Below are 25,558 nucleotides of genomic sequence, written 5' to 3'. Positions count from 1 at the left end.
ATTTTAGTGAGAAAATGCCACGTAAAAGCAAAGGTGTAAGAACCCTCTTAAAAACCGATGAGAAGATTCTCAAAAAAACTGTTCTTGATGTGCTTCAAAATAAAATAAGCATTAGAGGAGCAGCGAAAAAATACAAATTATGTCACATGACGTTAAAACGTTACATAAATAAATACAAAAATTCAGAAAATCCTCAATCAATAAAATTTGAACCAAATTACAAAATAAATCAAATTTTTTCCAAAGAGTTGGAAGATGAACTCGAATCATATTTAATAACTTCTTCTTCTTCTTCTTTAGATGCAAATCCACTAATGGATGTTAGCGATTACATTTTCCAATAATTCTCTATTTCTTGCAATATGTATCAGAGATTGTATGTCGTTAATCCCTGTCCATTGCCTTATGTTTCGGAGCCAGGACATTTTCTTGCGTCCCATTCCTCTCTTGCCTTCAATTTTACCCTCGATTATAAGTTGGAGGAACTGGTATTTTTCATTTCGCATGATGTGACCTAGATACGCCGTTTTCCTTTTCTTGATGGTTTCGAAAAGTTGGCGTTCTTGGTTTATTCTTTTAAGGACATCTATATTTGGGATTTTCGCTGTCCATGGTATTTTTAGGATACGGCGATAGAGCCACATTTCGAAAGCTTCTAATCTGTTTATATCCCTCGTTTTGAGTGTCCAGCCCTCTACGCCATATAGCAGCACTGACCACACGTAGCACTTAGTAAACCTTAGTCTCAGTTGATGATCGAACTCTGAACAAGTCAGTACCTTCTTGAATTTTACGAAAGCTTGTCGAGCTTGCTCAATGCGACATTTTACTTCCCTGTCCGATGCCCAGTCTTCAAAAAGCCACGATCCCAGGTATTTAAATTTACTCACTCTTTCAATGGACTTAGTATTCAGTGTTATGGTGGAGTTTTCAAGTGCATCCCAGTTTCTGGAGATGATCATAAATTTGGTTTTTTTGGTATTAATCTCTAATCCCATTCGCTTACTGTATTCTCCGATTATAGTGACAAGTTGTTGAAGATCGACTATGTTGTCACAAATTAAGACACCATCATCAGCATATCGTATGTTGTTGATCAGTACTCCATTCACTTTGATTCCCATCTTTGCATCCTCCAGAGACTCTTGAAATATGGCTTCCGAATAAATGTTAAATAAAAGAGGGGAAAGCACACATCCCTGTCGAACGCCCCTTCTTATATGTATGGGTTTGGATATAGAATTGTCTATTTTTAACTGTGCCGTTTGATGCCAGTACAAGTTTTCAATGCATCTTATGTCTTTTTGGTCTATATCAACTTTCTTGAGGATCTGCATTAACTTGTGGTGTTGGACACGATCAAACGCTTTTATAACAGCTATTTAATAGTATTAATTAATAATATTAACAGATATTTAATAACAGCAACTAAAATACATCATGGTTTGACCCGTAAAGATACCTTGGGACTAGCCTATCAATTGGCTGTAAGTAAATTGTTACAACAATTTAAATTTGTCTACTTGGAATTTTTATGTTTCAGGTTCGCAATGGCCTAAAAATCCCGAAAAACTGGGATACTAATAACTCAGCGGAAATAGACTGGTTAGTGGGATTTCGTAAGAGGCATCCCATATTGTCTCTCCGCAAACCTGAAGCAACAAGCTTTTCAAGAGCCACAAGCTTTAATCGGACTAATGTAAATGCTTTCTTCGAAAATTTAATCAAAGTATATGGAAAATTTGGAGATAGCATATCCCCCGATTTGATATATAATTTGGATGAAACTGCAATCACCACGGTACATAATCCACCGAATGTGCTGTCTGCTAAAGGACAAAAACAAGTTGGCCAGGTAACATCAGGCGAGAGAGGAGTGCTGATTACCGCTTGTTGTATTATGTTGTAGTTTTAATAGCCGATAATATCCAAGAACTAAATGATATGTTACAACAATTAAATGCAGTTTCAGGAGCGGTAGGCTTAAAAATGAACTACAATAAAACAAAAATACTGAGCCGAGACCAGACAAATATAACAATACAAAATCATACCATAGAAAATGTTGAACATTATGTATATCTAGGTCATGTTATCAAACTAGGAAAACCAAATCAAGATGCTGAAATTAAAAGAAGAACACAACTGGCATGGGGCGCTTTCGGCAAATTAGCATAAATCTTGAAAAACACCTTTATTCCTGTAAACTTAAAGAAAAAGGTGTATAACACATGCATACTACCAGTTTGTACTTACGGCTTGGAGACAGTAGCCCTTACCAAAAAATCTGCTAAAAAATTAGAAACAACGCAAAGAGCAATGGAACGAATCATGCTTGGAATATCACTAAGAGACAAGATTAGAAACACCGAGATAAGACGTAGAACGAAGATTAGGGATATTGTGGAAGAAATTGCAAAAATGAAATGGCGCTGGGCAGGTCACGTAGCCCGATATAATGACAACAGGTGGACACGGAGAATTCTAGAATGGAGACCAAGGACGAAAACAAGAAGCACGGGAAGACCTCAAAAAAGATGGGTAGATGACATAAGAACAGTGGATTAGATTGGCGCAAGATAGAGAAAGATGGAAGCAATTGGGAGAGACCTACATTCAGGAGTGGATGGAAAATGGTTGACAAAGAGTATTATCAATGCTGTTGGAAACACTGTTCCACTATTTTTAGTTTTCCCAAGGGTACATTTCAAATTCAAATGTTATTTGGTGCCCCTGCAGGCTCAAGTGGCAGTGCAACAAAGAGCGGTTGGATGAACGGGGAAATTTTTGTTGAGGTTCTGATCCATTTCCAAAGACATGTTAAGTGTTCAAAAGAAAACCCCGTGATACTAATTTTTGACAATCACGAATCGCATATCACAATTGGCTCTTTGGAATTTGCAAAACAAAGCGGGATAATTATGGTTACGTTGCCACCACATACAAGTGCGAAACTTCAACCTCTTGACAAAATTGTTTATAAAAGCTTAAAATCCAATTATAATTCTGCTTGCAACGACTGGATGATCTGCAACCATGGAAAAGTCATTTCCATCTATGATGTTGCTGCTCTATTTGGTAAAGCATTTCCTAAAGCATTCTCTATCTCAAACATAGTCAATGGGTTTTCTTCGACAGGCATATGGCCTTTAAATCGAAATATATTTACAGACGATGACTTTTTGTCATCCAGTGTGACAGACCGCTCTCTGGCTACAGCAACTTCATTGCAGACTTCAAACAGAGATCAACCTCAGCCTTCTACCTCGCCACAAGTTCCTTGTGACGTAGCATATGAGCATACATTACATGTAACAGATTCGAATCATGAGACTATAGTTTCAAAGTCTCTAACTAGTCCTTCCACTTCAACTCTTTCGCCTTCACCTCGCATTGTAATACCTTCATCTACCCCTCCTAGGAATATACAGCACCAACAAGAAGAGAGACCCTCTATGTCAAGTGTATTGGTCAAACAAACAACTTTAATTTCACCTGAACTCGTTAGACCCTTTCCAAAAGCCAAACCACCACCAAGGAAAACAAACATCACAGGAAGGAAAAAAGGAAAATTAATGGTGCTAACAGACACTCCTATTAAGGACGAATTAGTAAATAAATTATTGGAACGAAGTAGAAAGAAAGCGAAGGCTGTAAAGAAAAAAATCATTAAGGAGAAAAAATATGCCGAGAGTTCTGAGGAATCAGAAGGCGAAGTTCCTTATGCTGAAAGTAATGCTAGTAACAATTTGGAAGGCGAAGAAATGGAAATGGATTATTCATCAGTTTCAGTTGGCGATTATGTGCTTGTTGCTGAAGGGGAGCCTAAAAGTAATATTTTTTCGGTGGGTTTAGTCGAGGAGGAACTGGAGGAAGAATATGTGATTGTCTACATAAAGAGAATTAAACCTCTGTTTAAATTTGTAAAAATTGAACAATCCTACACTTTTCGTAAGGAATATATTATACACAAATTACCACCACCAGTTGCTGCAGGTGGAACAAACCGGACATCTGAGATGCTGGTTTTTAATATCGATTTAACAAAATTTAAAAATTCACTTGAATAGGTTTTATCAAATTTACTTTTTCTCTATGTTGAATATCTTGATAATTTTGACATTTAGGCCTTATGTTCATAGTTTTAATTAACAATACATATTTTCCTAATCATTTATGTATTTAATTTCTCCTTTCTCATGTTTTTTATGCCTTGTAACACTGTTCCATGTACATTGTAACACTGTACACTACCGCAGGGTACAGTGTTACAAATGACAAATTTTCAAAGTCATGCTATACTTTCATACCTTATTCTTGTAATGTTATAATACTTTATCAAAAAACAAAGTAAACTATATACTATCATATAATGATAAAAATAAACTTAAAATATTCATGTCCATCAACTTTGTGACGAATTAAAAAAGTTGTAACACTGTTCCCGCACTTCCCCTACCCCTTTCTGGATCGGCTCTAAGCGTTTGTCAAAGTATTATTAACTTTTTAGAGAAATATTAAACCGAAGCCCTGGAAAGTTGAATTATTCTCGATGGCTCACATTGGCAAAAAATATTCTGCGTCTTTATGTTAGTACTGAAAATCCAACATCAGAATTAATGGAACCTTTATTATCAGAGTTTACTCCTTTATGGTTTCAGATTAAATGCAACTCATCATGTGTAAATGGTGCAAAGCATGTTTTACAAACAGTATAACGTTGTCGATATCTAGAGCGAAATTCAAAAGTTTTATATATTGATATTAAACTAGCCTTTGATAGATGGCGCTACGTAATACCGAATTGGTTTCGGTGTTGACATTTGTCATTCATGACATGACGTCTGTCAAAATTTTAAGTTTTATAAACAATTAGTTTGGTTTTTACAGCCGTCAAAAGCAAGCAAATTTTGTGTTTTCGGTAAAGCGTCCACAAAAAGGGTAAAACGAATGTGCAAATCAAAGCTGACCTGGACGAAGTTTATGGTGAGGTTGCACCTTCGTTAGCAACAGTAAATTTTTTCGAAAGCTGAATTTGTTCGTGGTCGTACGAGTGTTTTTGATGATGAGCGTCCCGGGAGGCCAAATGAAATCACCACGCCGGAAATGATTAACAAAGTCCATTAAATGATTATGACAGATCGTCGAATTAAGCACCGCGAGTTAATAGAGATCCTAAACCTATACTACGACCTTGTACACAACATCATTCACCATCATTTTTACATGAAAAAGCTATCCGCGCGATGGGTGCCGCGTTTGCTGACAATCGATCAAATGCAAAAACATATGACCACTACTGAGACGCTTTTGGCGATGATGCGGCCCAATCCGAAGGATTTTTATTCGCCGATTTATCACCGTTAATGAAATCTGGGTGCATTATTACACACCGGAAACCAAAGAACAGTCAAAACAGGCAAAGGGCCGCCGAAGAAGGCAAAGAGTGCACATTCGGTCGGCAAAGTGATGGCGACTGTTTTCTGGGATGCGAAGGGCATGATCCACATCGACTACTTGGAAAAAGTAAAAACAATCAATGGTGAGTACTACGCAGCATTATTGGATCGATTCGATGCCGAATTGCGTCGAAAACGCCCCGGTTTGGAAAGCAAAAAAGTCTTTCACCAAAACAATGCACCGGCTCACCGATCGGCCGTCGCCATGTCAAATTGGGCTATAAATTGGTTAAACACCCACCGTATTCCCCAGATCTTGCCGTCACCAATTTTTTCCTTTCACCATCTTTGATGTCATTGTTAGTTGTGTCACTTTTTTATATCAACTAATTATAGCAGCGTCTCTTTTTGTTACGAAGAAAGCGAGTGGGAAGTCTCAATGTGCTAGAGACAGATTGAATATCCGCAAAAGATATCGTCACTGCCCGTTGCTGGCATGCTTAGTCTGTGTTACTATATACGTCTACGATGACTCCAGCTATGATCCCAACATATCTAACCGAAATAGGACTCATAAGAGTACAATTTAATATTTTTTTGAGTTTTTTATTAACCCATTATTCTTCTTCTTTTCTTATGTAGACATGGCTGTCTGTTTTTTAATGTGCTTCTAATAAGTTGTCGTTCCATCGTTTTCGTGGTCTTCCTACTGATCGTCTTCTTATTGGGGAACCGTCTCTTCCCGTCTTTACTACTATATTTGTTGTCATTCGGCTTATACGATCGTTCCATTCTACTCTTCTATTTCTTCTCTGATTCTTGATGTTCTCCACCTTGCATCTACGTCGTATATCTGTACTTCTAGCTATGTCCCATAGTGTCTTACCATCAATTTTTCTAAGTGTTTTCATCTTGCTATTTCTAACATCCTTTTTGCCCTTTCTGTGTTAGGTAGTGTTTCTGCCGCGCACGTCTTTATTGAAGCTAACCTAACCCATTATTAAAGTACGTTACCGGGTGTGGCATAATTTATGTCGTGCGGTTAAGTAGACTATTTTTTTATAAGAATACTCTATCAAAATTAAAAAGTCAATTTTTTTATTGTTCAATAATCTATTTAGTAAAAAAATAACAAAGTAATAACAAAAAACAATAACAAGTTCAGATTTTTAAATTCTGAAATGGCATTCATAGAACTAGTTAAGCAAACTAAAACCTAGAATATATTCATCAGTCGTAGACTAAAAACAGTCTTTACCATTTCTTGTGGCCACTCGTGTGCAAGACATGCTTATATACAGGAACATGAACGGGGTAAGGTTTATCAAAGTACTCGATATGATGTTTTTCTATTTCGATTTTCACTGGTTTTTCTACGTAAACGGGAACCAACTTTTCTACTTGAATGGGTACTCTCTTTTCAATTTCTTGTGGTACTAGTTTATAAATTGGTACTGCAATTGGATGTGGAACAGGAACATGTACTGCATAAGGTTGTGGAACTGGTACTTTAATGATTTGTGGTGTGGGAACGCCGACTGGATGAGGTACTGGCACGCCGATTTTCTTAACTACGGTTACTGGTACTTCTTTAGTTTTTTCAATAGTGTGAGTTGGAATGTGATCGTGTTGCACTTCGACTTGAGGGTGTAGATCTGCACCTCCTATATCATGACCACCCTCATGACCACCATCGTGTCCTCCTATGTTAATTCCATGGGATATAAGGCTGCCAAGGTTTCCAAGGTTTTCCAAAGCTGCATGACTTTGCTGAGCTCCACCATCGTGGCCTGCTTCGCCAGAGTATCCTGTCCAGCCTTGCTGATCACCGTATCCGTGGTCACCACCATAATCACCTAAAAATAGGATTTTTTAATAGTATTATTATAAAAAAAATATGAAATAAATAAAATGACTTGTTTAAAGAAAATTTTAAACTAAAACTAGTAATAAAAATAAGTATATCGACCAAATTAGCGTTAATCGAAAATAGCGATGCACAATGGAGATTTTAATATGTTTTGTTTTATTAAAATTAAAATAATTCAAACTCTATCGACTGTGGATAAAACGGCGCAGTTTCTAGAGCTGCTAGTTTTTGTTCAGAATTAATTCTTATTTTAGCCGCTTCGATGAAGCACCTGCAAAATGTGGAATGACAAGATTGCCAGGTACACGTTTATTGATTTAATGCGCTATTAAACGTCTTTAGTTTACGTCACTATACTGTGCATTTTATAAAATTGTTTGTCAATATCTACCGGAAATCCGGATTCTAAAGATCCTCATTTCTCTTTGAAATTGAGAATCTGCATTTCATTGACTCTGAACTTAGAGGTAAAACGCTTTTCTGTGTTTAATTCAGTGCTAAGTGCTGAAATTTCATCGCTGGTTCAAAGTGATTGTAAAAGTGATGACGGTGAACAAAAATAAACAGTTGTAAAAAAAAATAGTTGTCAAAAACCAGTAAGAGATGAAATTAAGTGGAAGATGAATATTACTAACAACAGACAAAGGAAAAGCGAAAATAAATATCTAAAATGTAAAAGAAAAGCTTGGAAATACAGTAACTGTCAAATCAAATGTTTTTAAAAAATATACGATACTGCTACGGAAGATATTTTGATATTATTTATCAAAATTGGTAACAAAGAAAAACAGGATGTATTTCTAGAAAGTAAAATAGTTATAAAAACGTTGTTGTTCGTGTGAATACAATATAATAGTTAGCACGACTTTGTAGAACAGAGTTTATAGAAATGGTTTTTCTTTATTATATGGTGTTACTACGGTGTTATATCTTTCCTATATTGTTGTACGGAGTTGAGTCGTGGACTCTCACAGACGCTACCTACAAGAAAATTAAGGCTTTTGAAATGTGGTTCTATCGTCGTATCCTGAAGATATCCTATATCGATCACGTTACTAACCAAAATGTTTTATTAAAAATGCAAATGGAAAAGGGTTGTTAACTCCAATAGAAACAACCAAAATCGAATACCTTATTCACATTATGAGGAACAACGAAAGATATGGCTTGCTGCAATTAATTCTGCAAGGAAAAGTAGAAGGAAAACGAGGAATAGGAAGGTGAAGGATTTTCTGGCTAAAAAATCAACATAAGTGGTTCAACACAACAACTGCAAATCTTTTCAGAGCCGTAGTTTGCAAAATACGGATTGCCATGATAGTCGCCGACATCCGAAATGCATAGGCACCACAAGAAGAAGAACATAATATGTCGTTAGTTAGAAAATAGTAGCACTTATTATAAATCACTTTAAAAATTACGTTCGTCATTTTCAAAAATATTTTTGCACTATACCTAGTTACCCTAAAAATAAAAATAAGTGTTATTTGTCACCCTGACTAAATATTTCACCTGATTACTTGTACCTGCATTTTTTTTGATAATCTGCGGTCAGATACTTGCCAGACTTGTGCTAGACTTGACAATTTCATGTCAGTGGAAAATGACAAAGAAGTAAAAAAGGAATCTAATAACTAATCATAGAAGTGCTTGATTCTATAACAAGCCAATTCAATAAAGTATTGATATATTTTCGTTGTATATAATCCACATGACCAACGGCATAAGGATTTAGAAGGTAAAGTGAAACCACTAACTTAAAGATCCCTACGGATATCCCCAAAATAATTATCTTATATGTCGAACAAAAATGAAGCAAAGGCCCTTAGTTCCGGGAGGAACTTAGGTGGTCCGAGGGTGCTAAGAATCCCCTGGGTTCGACTTTAAAATGTAATTTACAAAGTAGCGTCATGGAACGTCAATAGCTTGTGCATATCTGGAAAGTAACCTGCTCAAAGAAATGCGGCGCCTAGAAGTGAAAGCAATAAGTGAAGGTGAATTAAGGTGGTCTGGCTCATGTATTTCTTACAAAAACAACTTTACAGTGTACTATTATGGTAGCGAGACCACAGATAATTACCACAGACATGAAGTTGCAATAGTGCTGGATAATAGAATTGTAAGGTATGTTATAGGTTACATATCCATTTGAAACAGAATAATAATAGTGAAGTTAGCAAGTTTGGATGAACAACGCATACCAAAAGAAATATTCAAATGGCAACCAGAAGGAAAGAGAAAACGAGGTAGACTGAGAAAAAGTTAGAGCGAAGGAATAAATAAAGAACTGAGAGAGAGAGGGCCATAGAAGAAGACCTATGGAACAACCGGACTAAGTGGCGACTGGAAGTCGAAAAACGGCGGAGAACGTTATAAAACGATAAGTAGTAGTAGTAATAGTAGAAAGCTAATATTTAACCTATTAATTTTAACCGCATCCAAGTTTACGCAGCTACAGCTGCTGATAAACCTTGAAACTAAAGTTTTAAATTTCTACAAAGACATAAATAAAGAATTAAAGGTCATAAAAAAACTACATCAACACCGTAATGGACGACTTTAACGCCAAAGTCGGTAAGACTAGATCTGGTAACGGGGTAGATAACTTCGGTCTGTGTATTAAAAATGAGCGAGGAGAGTTACTAATTAAATTTTGTAAAGAACATGATTTCGTCTGATTGATTAAACATTTCGTCATATCCAATACGTGATATCAGCTCCCACCAAGAATATTGTATACATGGCGAGCACTAGCGGATGGTACAGGTCGTTTGATATAATATCAAATTGATTACATCTTGATAAACAAAAGATTCTGCAACTATATAAAAAGAGTGGCCACTTATCCTAGTGCGAACATTTCGTCTGACCACAACCCCCAATCGCGAATGTAAGGCTTGGATTGGCAAATATTGGCAAAAGGAACATCTAACAAAAAATACATAAACACGAGAAAACTAATGAGCAATGAAGAGCTTAGAACTACATACAGTAAGCTCAACGAGAACTTAAGAAACATACAAGTAAATTGAGTAGAAAATATCTGTGAGAAAATAAAAATGGCTATAGCCAATGCCGATGAAGTTAAATAAGAAATACATAAGAACCAACAGAAATACAAGGAGACCAAACATACGATAAGGGTAAGAATTAAAACCGCAAAGGAAAGCTGGATGTGAAGCTGGTTGTGAAGAATTTAAACCACTAACAGACAGGGGATAGCTTTGGACTATATAAAAAGGTTAAAGACATTTCAAGTATATACAAGATATACTATAAGACTCAACTAAAGAATGATCAAGGAGACTACGTACATACCCAGCAAGAACTAGCTAAAATCTGGAGAGACTTTGCTTTAAGCCTCCTTATGGATAATAAACCTAATCTGTCAACTACTAACTTACCCATGGAAAATTTATCCAGCCCTCCCATTTGTAATGAGGTCGAGTAAGCTAAACAAGTAGCAAAGTTGGGCAAGGCCTCTGCATCGGATGGCATTACTACGAAGCCATAAATAAGTTGAAAGGTGAGAAAATCGACACAATATGATAACAATTTTCAATGCCATATTTAAGACCGGCCACATTCCAATGGATTGGCTTTATTCAACTTTATAATGATCGCTTAAGCACAAAGAGCGGAACAATGCAAAAACCACAGACTGATCAGTTTAATAAGCCATTTGTTTATTAAACTGATTATTTTTAAGTATTTCTTTTCATCCCACACAATACTGTTCAGAAAGCTGGAAGAGCTAAGCGGCGAGACACAATTTGATTTCAAAAGCGAACTGGGTACACGTGAAGCAGCTTGCTAAGAATATGCTTGTACAAAACTGCATAGACCAACGAAAGGATATATTTATCACATTTCTCGATTATGAATAGCATTTGAAATTGTAAAACACGATGCAATGATAAAAATGCTACACAACGTCAACATTGACGAGAAAGATATAAGAGTTTTTCAAAATCTCTATTGAAATCAAATAGTAAAGCTGAACAAATTAACGAGCACAGAGGAATTTGAAATTTTAAAAGGGGGCGATAAGAAAATAAATACTGTAGAAAAAGCATAGGGCTTGAAGATAATTGCTGGAAAAGCCTAAATGTGACATTAAGAAAAACGCACTTTTATTAGTACAACTGCAAGTAGCAACTGCTTCCATTGAGCAAGTGAAAACATTCAAATTCTAGGAGGTGATGGTGAATGGCCAATGGGATCCTTAACAAGAAATAAAATTCCGTACCGAAAAAACAAGACAAACTTTTATTAAATTTAAACCGCTAGTATGTAACGGCATGAAGTTAGTTGAAGGCCTTCGAAATAAGGAACTTCGTGCCTAGATGATTTATTTAATTACCTTTGCTACAATAAGTTTCATATTTAAGAATAGAAAACGAAAAGTCTATATTAACTGCTTATTACAAGAGACATGGACTAGAAACCATGATAAGAGAATTAGAAATGAAACTGAAAGTAACTTAGAGGTCAATAGAATGAGCATTATTCGAAATAGAGAATTAAGGATAATTGTCGCTCCAGAAAACCATAACAAAACTGGTAACAATAAGGAAGAGGTCTTAATGTTATGTATATTTACCTCCTCCGTGTTGGCCTCCTGCCGCTTGTTGACTTATTTGAGCTTCATGGTCTGCGATATCATTGGATCCGTAATCAGAATGTTCTTGATGGTTAAAAGTTTCTTGCTTTTCCTGATCGTAGTTTTGTTGATTGGTGAAGTTCGGATCGGAAATTACTCCTGCCAAGCTTGTTTGTACAGCTAAAGCCAGTAGAAAAATGGGTACCTGAAAAAATGATAGTGGGCCTTAATTATTATTTCTAAATTAATTTTTTTTAGAAATTCGTAAATGAAAAATATATTCATCTAAAATTTGTGTACGTAATAGAAGTTATTTTATTACAACGCAAAGTTAAAGCTCAAATGAGTGTAAGTAAAATTATAGAAATAGAAAAGCAAGTATGCGCTATGTGTTGTAATAAAGTCGCTATAAAGGCACCTTAGCGTGAAAAGTATCCCTATATTATGCAATCCCTTATTGGTTCTAAATATTTACTTTAAGTTGGTTAGGGCACTGAATGTAACAAATGAAAGTATGGTTTCCTGTCAATCTACTGACTGTTGTGATATATATATATATATATATATATATATATATATATATATATATATATATATATATATATATATATATATATATATATATATATATATATATATATATATGTTCCAAACGAGTCACAAGTACTTCTTTTTTCTTTTTTCTTATATATATATATATATACATATAATCGAACACCTCTCTACCCTAAGGTGTGAGGTAAATACAAATACAGGTTACAGATATACATTACATCTCAAATCCAACGAAAATACAGAATTTTTTTTTTTTTTTTTTTTTTTATTCTGTGCACGAATTTTGTCCATTCTTTCTTGTTTTTTGCCTTATTTTGAGCTTCTGACCATTCCATTCCCCTACTTTTCAAAATCTGCCCTACTTAGTCATCCCAGGTTTTCCGTGGTCTGCCTCTGGTTTTAAACTTTTTCACTTTAGCCTTCCAGACTTGCTTAACGGGTCGGTTGTCGCTCATTCGGCACAGATGACCAAACCGTTTTATTTGTTGTGTTTCAATAGCGTGTAGTACAGATTCTATGCCCAGTTCTTCTCTAACATCTTCATTTCTTATTTTGTCTCGTCGTGTTATTCCTTTGACTCGTCTTAGATATTTCATATCAATGGCTTGTATCTTGCTTTTTAATTGCTTTGTTAAAACCCAGCTCTCGCTTCCATATATCAAGATTGGTCGGAATACTGTCTTATAAACTGTCATTTTGGTTCTTCTGCTGATTTCAGGTTTACCTATGAATGCTCTACTAAGATTATGGTACACTTTTGAAGCACTACTTATTCTTTCTGTTATTTCATTCTGCATGGTACCTTCTCTGTCTATTGTAACCCCTAGGTATTTGAATGCATCTACTTGTTCTATGAGTTGTTGGTTAATTTCTATGTTAACATTTCGGTTAGTTTTCGCTATTAGCATCACCTTGGTTTTCTTAACATTAATCTTCATGTTTCTAATTGCCAGCTCATTATTCCATCTATCTATATTTTTTTGGAGGTCTCTCTCGTTGGAAGCGCATAACATGAGATCATCTGCGAATGCACACTCAGCTATACCAACCGGTCGTAGTTTACTATATCCGATATGTACTTTGTGTATACTTGCTTTTGTTTCCTTAATTATGTCGTCAATAATCAATATGAACAGTGTGGGGCTCATAACACCTCCTTGTCTTAGACCCTCGTTTATTGCAAACATCTCTGATTCCAAGTTATCCTTACGCACATAACTCTTGTTATTTTGATACAGACTTTTGATAGCACCTGTTAGTTGATATTTCTATTTTGCAGACTTTTCCAAACTGCTTCCTGGGACACGCTGTCAAATGCTTTCTCAATATCTAGAAATGCCATATATATTTCTGTGTTCTTTATTCTAGCTTTCTCAATTATTTGTTTCAACGTAAATATATGGTCTTGCGTACTGTGTCCCTTCCTAAACCCACTTTGTTCTTCATCCAGATGTGGTTCAACGATGTGTCTTAATTTCTTTTCTAGGATGCTTTCATATATTTTGGAGACGATACTAAGTAGATTAATTCCTCTATAATTTTCACAAGAACTTGGGTCTCCTTTCTTAAAGATTGGTAGTATTATGCCAATTCTCCAATCTTCGGGGACTGTACATCGGTTCCAAGCCATGTTCATAATTTTGGTTAAAAATTCAACTCCTTTCGGTCCCATTGTCTTTAACATTTCAGAAGTGATTTTGTCATGACCAGCTGATTTACCTCTCTTTGTATTATTAATTGCTTCTTTGACTTCTTCTATTTGAATATCATTTTCTTGTCCATGTTCTCCTTCTACTTCTATCATTACAGTTTCCTCTTTCGGTTGTCTTGGTGTTAGGAGTTCGCTGAAGTATTGTCTCCATCTTTCCATAATCTCATTTGGTCTCATAATCAGTGTGCCGTCTTTACGTTTCACCTGTTTCATCGTTGTTTCTTTACCTTTTCTTAGCGTCTTTAGTGCCTTGTAAAACAATTTTTGGTTACCACGACTATCTGCCTCCATCTTCATTCCAAACTCATCCCAGGCTTTCTTCTTCTTCTTCAGTACCATTTCTTTCACCACCTTTCTTTGTCGTTTATATTATTCGTAACTATTTTCTGTTTTCTTGTTTAAGTATATTTTCCATTTCTGTTTTTTATATTTTATTTGGGCTTTTAATTCATCGTCCCACCATCGTGTTTGCTTCTTATTTCTGTTTACATGGTTTATTCCACACGTTTCTACATATCTACTGTTGTGATACTGATGTGATTCTGATTCTGATACTGATGATTGCCATTCAGCCAGTCGCAACTACTTTAAGTTCTTCCCAAAGGAAAGAAAAGTAAATAATTATCACAATGCATATTTGGTTATCAGTATCAGTAAAGGAACAAACATGGTTACTCGCTTCTCGTCTAGAGACCCATCAAGACATTAAATTAAAACATAAACTAGGCTGGGTTACGGATAGTAGGTTTAAACACATGGGATAAAACAAAAGTTACTATTTTAACTGGACTTACAAATTGAGGTTACTTTTCGAAATAAATTCTGTTACGTTATTATATACAATTCTGTTATTTAATGACAAAAGGTAACAAATATTATAGGGTGAAAAGATTTTATGTTTGATTAAATTTTTTATTAAGTCGTCAGTTAGTATAAAGTCGTCAGTATAAATTTTAACACTGATTTATTCTAGATCACCATTTTGTGGCTTATCATTATATAACAATAAGCCCTTCAATTAAACATTGACCATCTAGCCCAAGCGACCCTGATACTTCTTAGAATACTTCTCTGAGAAACTCAGAAAAAATTAAATAGAGTGATTGTAGATGGCAGTCGATTGGATCTCCCGTCGCTTGGTGACGAGCAAACTCACTAGTAATATTATAAATGTCTTTATTTGTTTTTTTTTGTATATTATACAAAATACTTATTGTACATATAAGTTTAGATTTTTGGATTTTGTCACGTCTAACGGCATTTCTTTTACAAGAAGCACGTATATCCTCTTCATATAATATTTATAATCACTGGACATTTTTGGAGATTTATGTTTAAGACTCTCAAACAGGAAAAAGCCCTCTTTCAAGAAAAAATCCTAAGAAAACTGATAATTGCTTTTCGCCGGTATAAATTTTGTTTTCTCTTTCACTTCCTGGGGTTGATGATCACATATTTGTCTTTTTGAGGGCCACGAGCTAAAAAAGCTATTATTTTTTCTGTGGGGCGTCTTAGAGATTTAGTCTGATCTGGTGTTTTACTAAATGGAAAGATTTTTGTAGGAAATTTCGGTAGAAAATGTACTAATTAGAGCTCTAAAAGATCTTGTTGTATATTAAATAATTCGTACATCCCATAAATAATTCTTTTCAATGCGTAGTTTATTATTAGACCTATTTGATTTATTTATGTAACTCATATTCATCAAAATTAGCATTACCGAATCTAATAATTTGACTTACTAAATTACTTATGTAAGACTATATGAATCATTAAATATATTTTTAAAGATTGATATCTGCAAACGGTACAAATTATTATTCACTGCATTCGAATGTTTATGATATTCTAAACAAAAACATTAATCCTTCTTAACAACCCAAAATTTTAGTCCTTTTGGTTTAAACTAATAAATGATCAGAATAAACGACAATTAATCTTTTACCGCATCCAACATTATCCGCATCCAACATCCAACATGTTCACATAGCGAAGAAGAAGTGGGCATATTCTACGAAGATGTTGCAATAGAAATTGTAATGAAAAACAGCTCAGGTGGTCAAAGAGAAGAAGATCGTACACAGAAACATTATAAAGGACTCGTTGCTTATAATCGGGCACTTCATTGGGGTGAGTAAGGATATTTAAAATTTCCCAAAAAAAAATGATAAATAAAAGACCTCAGACTGCAATATTTTAAAAACCCAAAAAAGCTTTTTGGTACATCTTATAATATATTACAAAACATAACATTCATAAAGTACATACAGAAAAGATTAGCATGGCCCCTACGCAAGGATGAAACGCAAAATCGTGAAGCGTTTTACATTTTTTCCAATTATTATAGAAATTAACAAAGGCATGGAAAGTAAAGATATCATAATAGATACAAAAACTAAATGGAATTTGAATAAAGCAGATTGGAGTCTATATCAAGAAGTTGCGAGTACATATTTCTCACAACACATTAGAAATAGCAATAACGAGGAACATAATTATAGCTTATTAATTAAAAGGATAAATAAGGCAGCCAATGCCTCTATACTCATTTACCAACCCTTTAAACTGAACAAAAAAACTCTTCTTTTACCATAGTGGAATCAAAGTTGCGAAGAGGTTATTAAAAAAAGAAAACAAATGCTCAACACGTATAAGCAACAAAGCACCAGGCAAAATTATGTGAAATGTAAAAACGAAATTTCAAAACCAAAAAAGTTTTTAAAATCTAAAGCTAAATTACATTGGCAGCTCTGGTGCAAAAACTTAAATAGAAAAACACCATTGACAAACATATGGACTCAGGCCAGAAAAATGAATAGGATCTATGGGCAAGGTTATACATCGGGGAATTATGAATGGCAATACCAATTTTTAGATAAAATTACACCAGCTAATGCTTTGGATGATACCTCACACATTTTCTCAAAACAAACACAAAATAACACCAACCATAAGATTTTTAGTCAACCAATTAGTTTACCAGAATTAAATTATCTCATAAAAAACAGAACCGAACAGAACAGAACAGAACTATGGACTCCAAAAGCATTTCCACTCAAGAAACATTCAAAGAAGAACTAAAATTATTATATACAAAACATTGCTGAGGCCGGTCCTCACATATGGAGCAGAAACATGGACTCTAACGCAGACAGATGAAAAACTTTTGGGAATATTTGAGCGTAAAATACTCTGCAAAATATTTGGAGCTATAAACGACCAAGGGCAGTGGCGCAGAAGATATAATTTTGAATTGTATCAGCTCTTTGATGAGCCAGATGTCATAACGTTCATTAAAATACAGCGACTTAGATGGGCTGGACACATAACACGAATGCCAGAAAACACGATTGCTAAAAAGCTAACCACAGGAACCCTGTAGGAAGAAGAAGCAAAGGCCGACCCCGAATTAGGTGGTTAGATGGAGTTGAAACCGACTTACGGATATTAAAAATCAGAAGATGGCAACATGTTGCCAGAAACCGAACAGAATGGCGACGAATCTTAGAGCAGGCCAAGATCCACAGAGAATTGTCGAGCCAAAAATGATGATGATGATGATAAAAAACAGAAAGAATACATCACCCGGATATGATGATATTAGGTATCCTATGATATTCCAATTACCAAACAATGCCAAGATGTTTTTAATCAAAATTCTAAATGATATCTGGATCAATGGGGAAAGTATAGAAGAATGGAAAAGGCTATTATAATACCAATACACAAACCAAACAAAGACCCCCACAATTGTGACTCATATAGACCTATTGCACTTATGCCATGTATACTCAAGGTTTTCGAAAGAATAATTAAAAACCGATTGGAATGGTGGTTAAATACAACCGTCGCTCTGCCAACTACACAATATGGTTTTAAAAAAGGTTTTGGCACCATAAATGCGGTGACACACTTAGTTACAGACATACAAATAGGCTTAACTGAAAACGAGTATAATGAAACGATGTTTCTAGATGGTAAAGGTGCCTACGACAATGCCAACTGGTTCATCTTACGGGAAAAAATGATGCAAATTACAAATCCCTCAAGAAGTTGCTAACACGATATGCAAATTATATATAAACATGCAAGTAGGGCTCAGAGGACATTATGGGTGCCCAGTAAAATACCAAACTGCAATTTTAGGTGTGCCACAAGGATCTGTCCTTGCACCATTACTTTTTAATATATTTACTACTAATTTACACACCTCCATATCTAAAGCAACTATTATACAATATGCCGATGATTTTGTTGTTTATACACGTAGCAAACATCTCGACGAATGCATCAATTCGTTTGAATTCAAGCACGAAACTCGTTTAAAGATCCATAACTGATTTAGGGCTACAAATCTCTGCAGAAAAATCCAAAGTTATAATCTTCACCAGGCATAACATGAAACCTATGCAGAAAATTACAATAGATGGTATATAATTTCCGGTGGATACCAATGCCAAATACTTAGCAATCAGATTAGAGAGAAAATTAACCTTAAAACTTCATATTAAACAAATAGAGACAAAATGCAATAAAGGACTAAACTTGGTGGGGTGCAGAACCTCAAACAGCTCTAACCTTCTATAAAGCTTACATAAGATCAATAATTGATTATGGTTGTACACTTTATGGAACAGTTAATAAAACAAATCTACGGAAGCTGGATATTATACAAAACAAATCACTCAGAATATGTCTGGGAGCAATGAAATCTACACCAGTTGAACCGTTAAGATCTGAAACAATCGAACCTCCATTAGAACTGAGATCATTTTTAGATGAAAAAATGAATATTAAGTCGCTAAAGAAAAACTCACCATTCATTAGTAGCATATATAAGTTAAATGAATACGACCTAACTAAACCTTTTTGGATTTATAAAAACTCTCCTCCTATTTGTGAATATTGATGGATTAAGAAACGTGACCTTAAAACCACAAAGGTAGGGACCGACTACTTTGATCACTTTGTTTTCTGTGATGTGAATATACCCCTTTATTCGGAGTTAGCATCATTTAATAGTATAGTCATAAATCAAATTTTAGAGGAATATCCAAACTACGTCACTATATACACTGATGGATCAAAAAACACCGAAGGTACAGGTTGCGCTTTTGTTATACCTAACCGTATACAGAAAAAATATAAGTTAAACAAAAACACAGCTGATTTACTTTCCATTATTAAAATTTTAAAATCAATCTCACACAACCAATGACATTATTTTTAGCATCCAAGCAATACTTAAACATTTACAAGATCAAAATAAATATATAAAATTCTTCTGGGGCGCAGCACACGCAGGAATAACAAACAATAAAATTGCAGATCAAATTGCCAAAGAAAGTCCTATTTATGGCAAGAGTACCTACAGTTTTACAAATCAAACACGTTATACCAGATTTGAAACTAAATTAAGGAGAAAACCTTGGTACAATGAGTACGATTACAGTCGAAAAAGTATAGCTACTATCAGCAGAATGAAGTTTGGTCACGCATGTTATCCAGCACATTTATTTAAAATTAAAATACTTGAGAGTAATCTTTGTGAAGCCTGCAATAAAATCGGTGACCTGAACCACATCTTTTTTGATTGTTTAAAATATAGAGCTCAATCTAATGAGCTTTTTAGAAGACTTTTAAAATTAAACATTAAAAGCCCATATAATATACTGCATCTTCTTGCTTTAGACAGAAAAGAAATTTACGATTGTTTGCTGTCTTTCATCAGAACAACGAATATACACATATAACCACCTTTGTTGATACCTGATGTCTTTCCTTAATGTATGTATACCTATCTGTCCGAGGCCTACCTTTTATCGTTTATAAAAATGCCCTGATCGGCCTCTGAGCGAGAAGAGTGTAATCCCTGTGTAATTCTTGTATTGTATCTATTTTTAAAAATTTGTGTCTGACTGTGTGGGTATTTACCATAAAGCCAATAAAAAAAACATTCATAACTTCATAAAATTTAATTAATTAACCTTTAACTACCCGCGCTCCAAAATCTTACGCAGCTACCTGCGCGGTGTATTCTATACACCATATTTATTAATATCAGATTCAATACATACGAATTATTTATATTAATGTATAGGGATAAAAAACATGATTCTTTAATTTTTATGCATTTTTAATGATATAAATAAAAAATACTTTTTTTTAAAGACAAAATCTTAACAAAGAAATAACTCAAGAAAACAAGTAAATTCTTAAAATGAAAACTTCACATGTGTCACTGTTAGTTTGTATTATTCACTGCTTGCTTCTCCATTTTTGCAACAATCGCATGTAACAACTGTTGTCATATGTTGTTTGCAAACTAACTTATTGCAACTTCCGCAGATAATTGTTGTGACTCGATTGTTTTTCCTACCGCAAATGAAACACCGCGCTCTGATCTTTGCAGGTGGTTCCTCATTGTCCTCTGTTGGTTTTTTATATTTCGCCAGAAAACCTTTTATATCACTTGGCAGTGATTGAATACTGGCGCGTTCAGAGAGGTATGGCTTCATCAAACCTAAGGAAAGCACTTTCAGAAATTCCCGTCTATGCTTATAAGCTGCATTGACATGAGTTGCATTATAGAGAAGTTGTCCATTGATTCCCGCGATGTTCATGAGTTAAAAAAATATAGACAATGGCCATCGTCTTGTTCTTCTTGATACTGAGTATGTGCTACACATTTTATCAACAGTATCAACTCCACCTTTGGTTGCGTTATATTGTAAGATGATTTCAGGTTTACTCGACACTGGATCTATATATCCATCCTCGTGCATCGTTGAGATCAATACAACCGCTCTATTTGTTTTCGGTACATGGGAAATCAATGTTACATTTTTTTGGAATCCAAATAACGAAGATTTAACAGGTCTATTTTTATGAGGTAAAAACTCTTGCGGTATTTCCCGTTTATTTTTTTTCATGGTCCCAATCATGGTAGTTTTCTCTTCCAATAATTCCTTCGCTAGCGGAGAACTTGAATACCAGTTATCACATGTCAAGTTCCGATTAGTACCTTTTACTTCGTTCAACAAACGGTGCACAATTGCACTAGGTGTATTTGGCATGCTATAGGGGCCTTCGGGCTGCTTACCACAATAAACTTCAAAATTTGACACATAAAATGTTTTTGCATCACACAATATAAAAAGTTTCAGTCCATACTTCGCGGGTTTGTTGGGAAGATATTGAAGAAAACTACAACGCCCTCGGAAAGGTATCATCATTTCATCAATTGTTAAAAATTCACCCAGAGTGTAATTGTCTTTGCAATTCGTTACGAATGTATCTATGACCCATCTTATTGCAGCTAACTTATCTACCTTTTTTCTTTCATTTCTGGTACTTTTATCATCGAATCGAATCACTGCGAGTAAAAATAAGAACCTGTTTTTGCTCATACATGTCCGAAAAATTTCAGAGCCGGTGCCATCTGTTGTCCAGAGTTCCAAAAAGTGGGTATGATGTTGCTTCTTGGATCCAGATAACAACAGCAAACCTATAAATGCCTGCATTTCTACTTTTTTTACGTCTTTTGCATCACGTTCTCTCATAAACTGGTTTAACATTCGTAATGTGTCGATTCGTGCATTTAGTAATGTACTCTATCATTTCATCTGTGAATATTCTCATAAAAGCATCTACTTCGTTTTGAATATCCCTTGCTTTTTGTTTTACGCCAGGAAAGATTTTTAAAAGATTTTTAGCGCTGACTTTACTAAATTTGATCTTGAGTGGATTTTTATTCCATCTAGTCAGTTTATCTTTGGCAATAAAGTAACTGCTAGATTCAACATGTTCTAAATCGTCATGGGAGTCGTTACTTTCGATTTCTGATTCTGAGTCATGTTCAGTCTCCTCTACGTACTCTTCGGAAGAAGTATCAGCATCGTCGTTTGGTAATTCTTCTTCCGAATCGGAATTGCAAATAACTTGAGCCAGCTCCTCTAATTCCATCTGTGTTAATTTGTTGGGGTTTCTGATTTTTACTTTGTCCCTAAAAATAAAATATAAATATAATAAAAATAAATAAAATAATGAAAATGTCCGAAAAACAAAAAAAACACCAATTTACTGAACAAATAATTATACTTACATTGCTACCCGCGCGGTGTATTTTATTCACCAAACTGTATTGCACGAAGAAAGTGATAAATAAATCATCAAACTCTACAGCTATCGACGTGCAACTGCGTGTGCACGTAAAAAACACATCGTTCCAAGGTTACATAGAGTGTAAAAAAGTGGGGTATACGGAATTTGGATTTTATCGTTGTTTTAGTTGAAATGGTGTATTTTATACACCAACGCGGGTAGTTAAAGGTTAAGAAAAATAATTATTAACCAATTAATGATCTTACAAAAAAATAATTACGTTGAAATATCTTGAAAATATAAATAAAAACGAACCAAATGTGATTTTATAAAATATTCCAAAGTGACGGAAACAACCGCGTTTTTCATCATCAAATAAATAACTTTCTAATAAACAATGTTTATACAAAGACGCCGTTATCTTAAAGCGATACGTATAACATAAATCTATATTTTCATACCAAACATTTTTTAACGATTTGTTCTGAAACGAATTACTTTACTTTTTACATGTATTGCTACTTTATTTCACTGGCCTATAAACCCACTTATTCTCCATCGTAACTATATTATGAGCACTCCTCACAGGATTACAAAGGTAAGTGACGTTTAAAACATAAAATTGATTTTGTACATATTTTCGTTATTTGGCATTATATAATTTATTTTATTCTTTACGAGAAAAATTCGAAAGAAAACATGTTTTGAACTTTAAGATGCATTTAATACGTTTCAAATTCTTGTTTATAATTATTTCGTTAAACTGAAAAAAACTGCTTTCAAAATTGTTTGAAAATGTGTCCAAAAATCAAGAAAACAATATTCTCATTTTTACATTACTATGTATATACAGATTTGGAAAAAAATTTACGGAACATAGGATTTTTAATACAATAACTCAGATCCTCGATTTGCAATTAACCAGTGTAAATTTCAATACAACGTCGCGATGTTTTATAATTAATTCATTTGTTCGACTGGAGTCTCAATTCATGCTGCGATGCTGCCAGTGTAAGTGTAAAAACGGAACACAGCTAGAGTGCATGTCAATTCGCCGAAAACGTACGTATTTATAAATGTAGATATGGAATTAAAAATATTATTTAACAAAAAAAAATGGTTATTTTTTATTGCCAAAACGTCTTGAAAAAAAAAGTAAAAATCTAAAAATAAAAATAAAAAGGAATTTCAAAAATAAAATAATAATAATACACTCTTTTTAATTTGAAATTATAAACAATATTTGGAGTAACAAATGTATTTAAGTATACATTTAATAAATCAAATAATACCTAATGAACACAAACAAAATTGATGTTAGTAAAACATTATTTATTATCTACACAAAACCGGAATTTCAGGAAAATTCGGTAGACGGAGCAACACTGTCGGCGTGCCACATACGCTTCTACAAACCGCAGAGGTGAGGCAATCCAGTGGAACAAATAAATTAGTTATAAAACATCGCGACGTTATATAAAAATTTACACTGGTTAATTGCAAATCAGGGAATCTTAGTAATTGTATTTAAAATCCTATGTTCCGTAAATAAAATTCCAAATGTGTATATTATTTTATAAGCCATTTTTTATTTTATACCATGCGGTCCATATGGATGGAATAAATTAATTTTTAGCGGTATTATGTACTATGTGAGAAAACCTGAAGCAGGTTGATTTGTATTCTTAAATTGACAATTTATAGTATGAAAATATTATACCCTTCCAGCACCCCCTTTGAATTATAAGCACCTCCTTGAAAATTTTAAATAACAAAGGGGGTCGTATGGTACCTTGTTAGAAAGGGATTTTAGTCCTCCGTTCAGCAATGTTAAGTTTTTTAAGTTTAGTGCAATCATAACTGAGAACATTGATTTTTTAGATGTAAAATGTTGATAATGTCTTTATCACAAAACTTTAGGTTGAATAAAGATAATAATGTCACACAATATTTAGAATGTATTTTATGTACTTTACAATTAAATTAAATGTTCAAAATGACCATCATTCACTTCTTGACATTAACCGAGGTGATTTTGGAATTCTCGTACAACATTTTGTACGACCTATGGGGTTATTTTCTTAATTTCTTTCATTATCCTAACTTTTAAATCAACAATACTGTTTGGTCTAATAAAATATATTTTAGATTCTAAATAACCCCATAAGAAGTAATCGAGTGGAGTCAAATCGGGGATCTAGCCGAAAATTCGATTGTTCCACGTCTTCCAATCCACCTATTGGAAAAAACCTTGTGTTAATAATTTCTAACTATACGTCAAAATGCGGTGAAGTTCAGTCTTGTTAGTAGTAAATAGATTAATCTATCTCATTTGGATGGTGAACATCAGGAAAAAATCTTCGTAATGTAGGCACTAAAAAGTTAATCAAAAAATCTAGATAAACCTCACCATCAACTGTGCCCTCAAAAATATAAGGACCAATAATTTTATTGTTAATAATAACAGCTCAAACGTTAACTTTTTTTAGGACATTACGTGTGAGTCTCACACTCCCAGTGAGGATTTTCTCTGCTTCAATATCTACAGTTGTGTTTTTTAACCGTTTCGTTTAAATGAAACGTCGCTTCATCAGAAAAAACTATTTTGTTTATTAACTGCAAACCTGCGTTCATTCTGTCCATCATTATTTCACAGAATTCTTGTTCTGGAATTGTTCTATGCGGATTTTCCTCAATCTCTAGAAGTACATCTAACTTTTTCTCGTCAGTAAATTTAACATTTCTACCTGGTTTTTCAATATTTTTTACATGTCCAGTATAACGAAACGTCTTTTCAACTTTGCTAACTGTAGACTGCGAAATTTGTTGACCAGGGTATTTATTATTAAACATTTTACAAACCATCCTTTGGGTTGTTGTTTTATTACCACAATTAATCATAATTAAAATGTCTATTCTTTGAGTATCGGACAAATCAGCTATAATTAAGTTTAAAACTCCTAAAAGATAGGACAACGGAAGAAATTAACAAAATTACCCCCAAGGTCATGCAAAATGTTGTACGAGAATTCCAAAATTGCCTTGGTTATTGTCAAGAAGTGAATAATGATGGTCAAGTTGAACATTTAATTTAATTATAAGAATCAATTTTCTCAGTTATGATTGCACAAACTCAAAAAACTTTATATTGCAGAACAGAGGACTAAAACCCATTTCTAACAAGGTGCCACACGATCCCCTTTGTTATTTAAAATTTTCGAGGGGTGCTGGAGGGGGACAATATTTTCATACTGTTAATTGTCAATTTAAGAAAAAAAATCGACCTGTTTCAAGTTTTTTCACATAGTACATAATAA

General features: G+C 34.1%; 1 protein-coding gene and 1 pseudogene across 1 annotated transcript in view; one reads left to right on the top strand and one right to left on the bottom strand.

The window, feature by feature from the left end:
* Positions 1–6,486: 6,486 nt before the first annotated feature.
* Positions 6,487–25,558, bottom strand: part of LOC140440575 (uncharacterized) — a 41,396-nt gene continuing 22,324 nt past the window's right edge. The window contains exons 2-3 of the mRNA XM_072530953.1: positions 11,873–12,077; positions 6,487–7,255 (exon numbers count right to left, since the gene is read on the bottom strand). Of these exons, the coding sequence (XP_072387054.1) occupies positions 6,654–7,255; positions 11,873–12,077 (807 nt within the window). The 3' untranslated portion in view covers positions 6,487–6,653. The remainder of the gene's footprint in view (positions 7,256–11,872; positions 12,078–25,558) is intronic.
* Positions 16,372–16,471, top strand: LOC140442547 (U6 spliceosomal RNA; annotated as a pseudogene).

This window comes from Diabrotica undecimpunctata, chromosome 5, assembly GCF_040954645.1.
Source record: "Diabrotica undecimpunctata isolate CICGRU chromosome 5, icDiaUnde3, whole genome shotgun sequence".
NCBI classification, from domain to species: Eukaryota; Metazoa; Arthropoda; class Insecta; order Coleoptera; family Chrysomelidae; genus Diabrotica; species Diabrotica undecimpunctata.
Note: the sequence above shows the minus strand (reverse complement) of the source record. Positions and strands in the feature narration are given on the sequence as shown.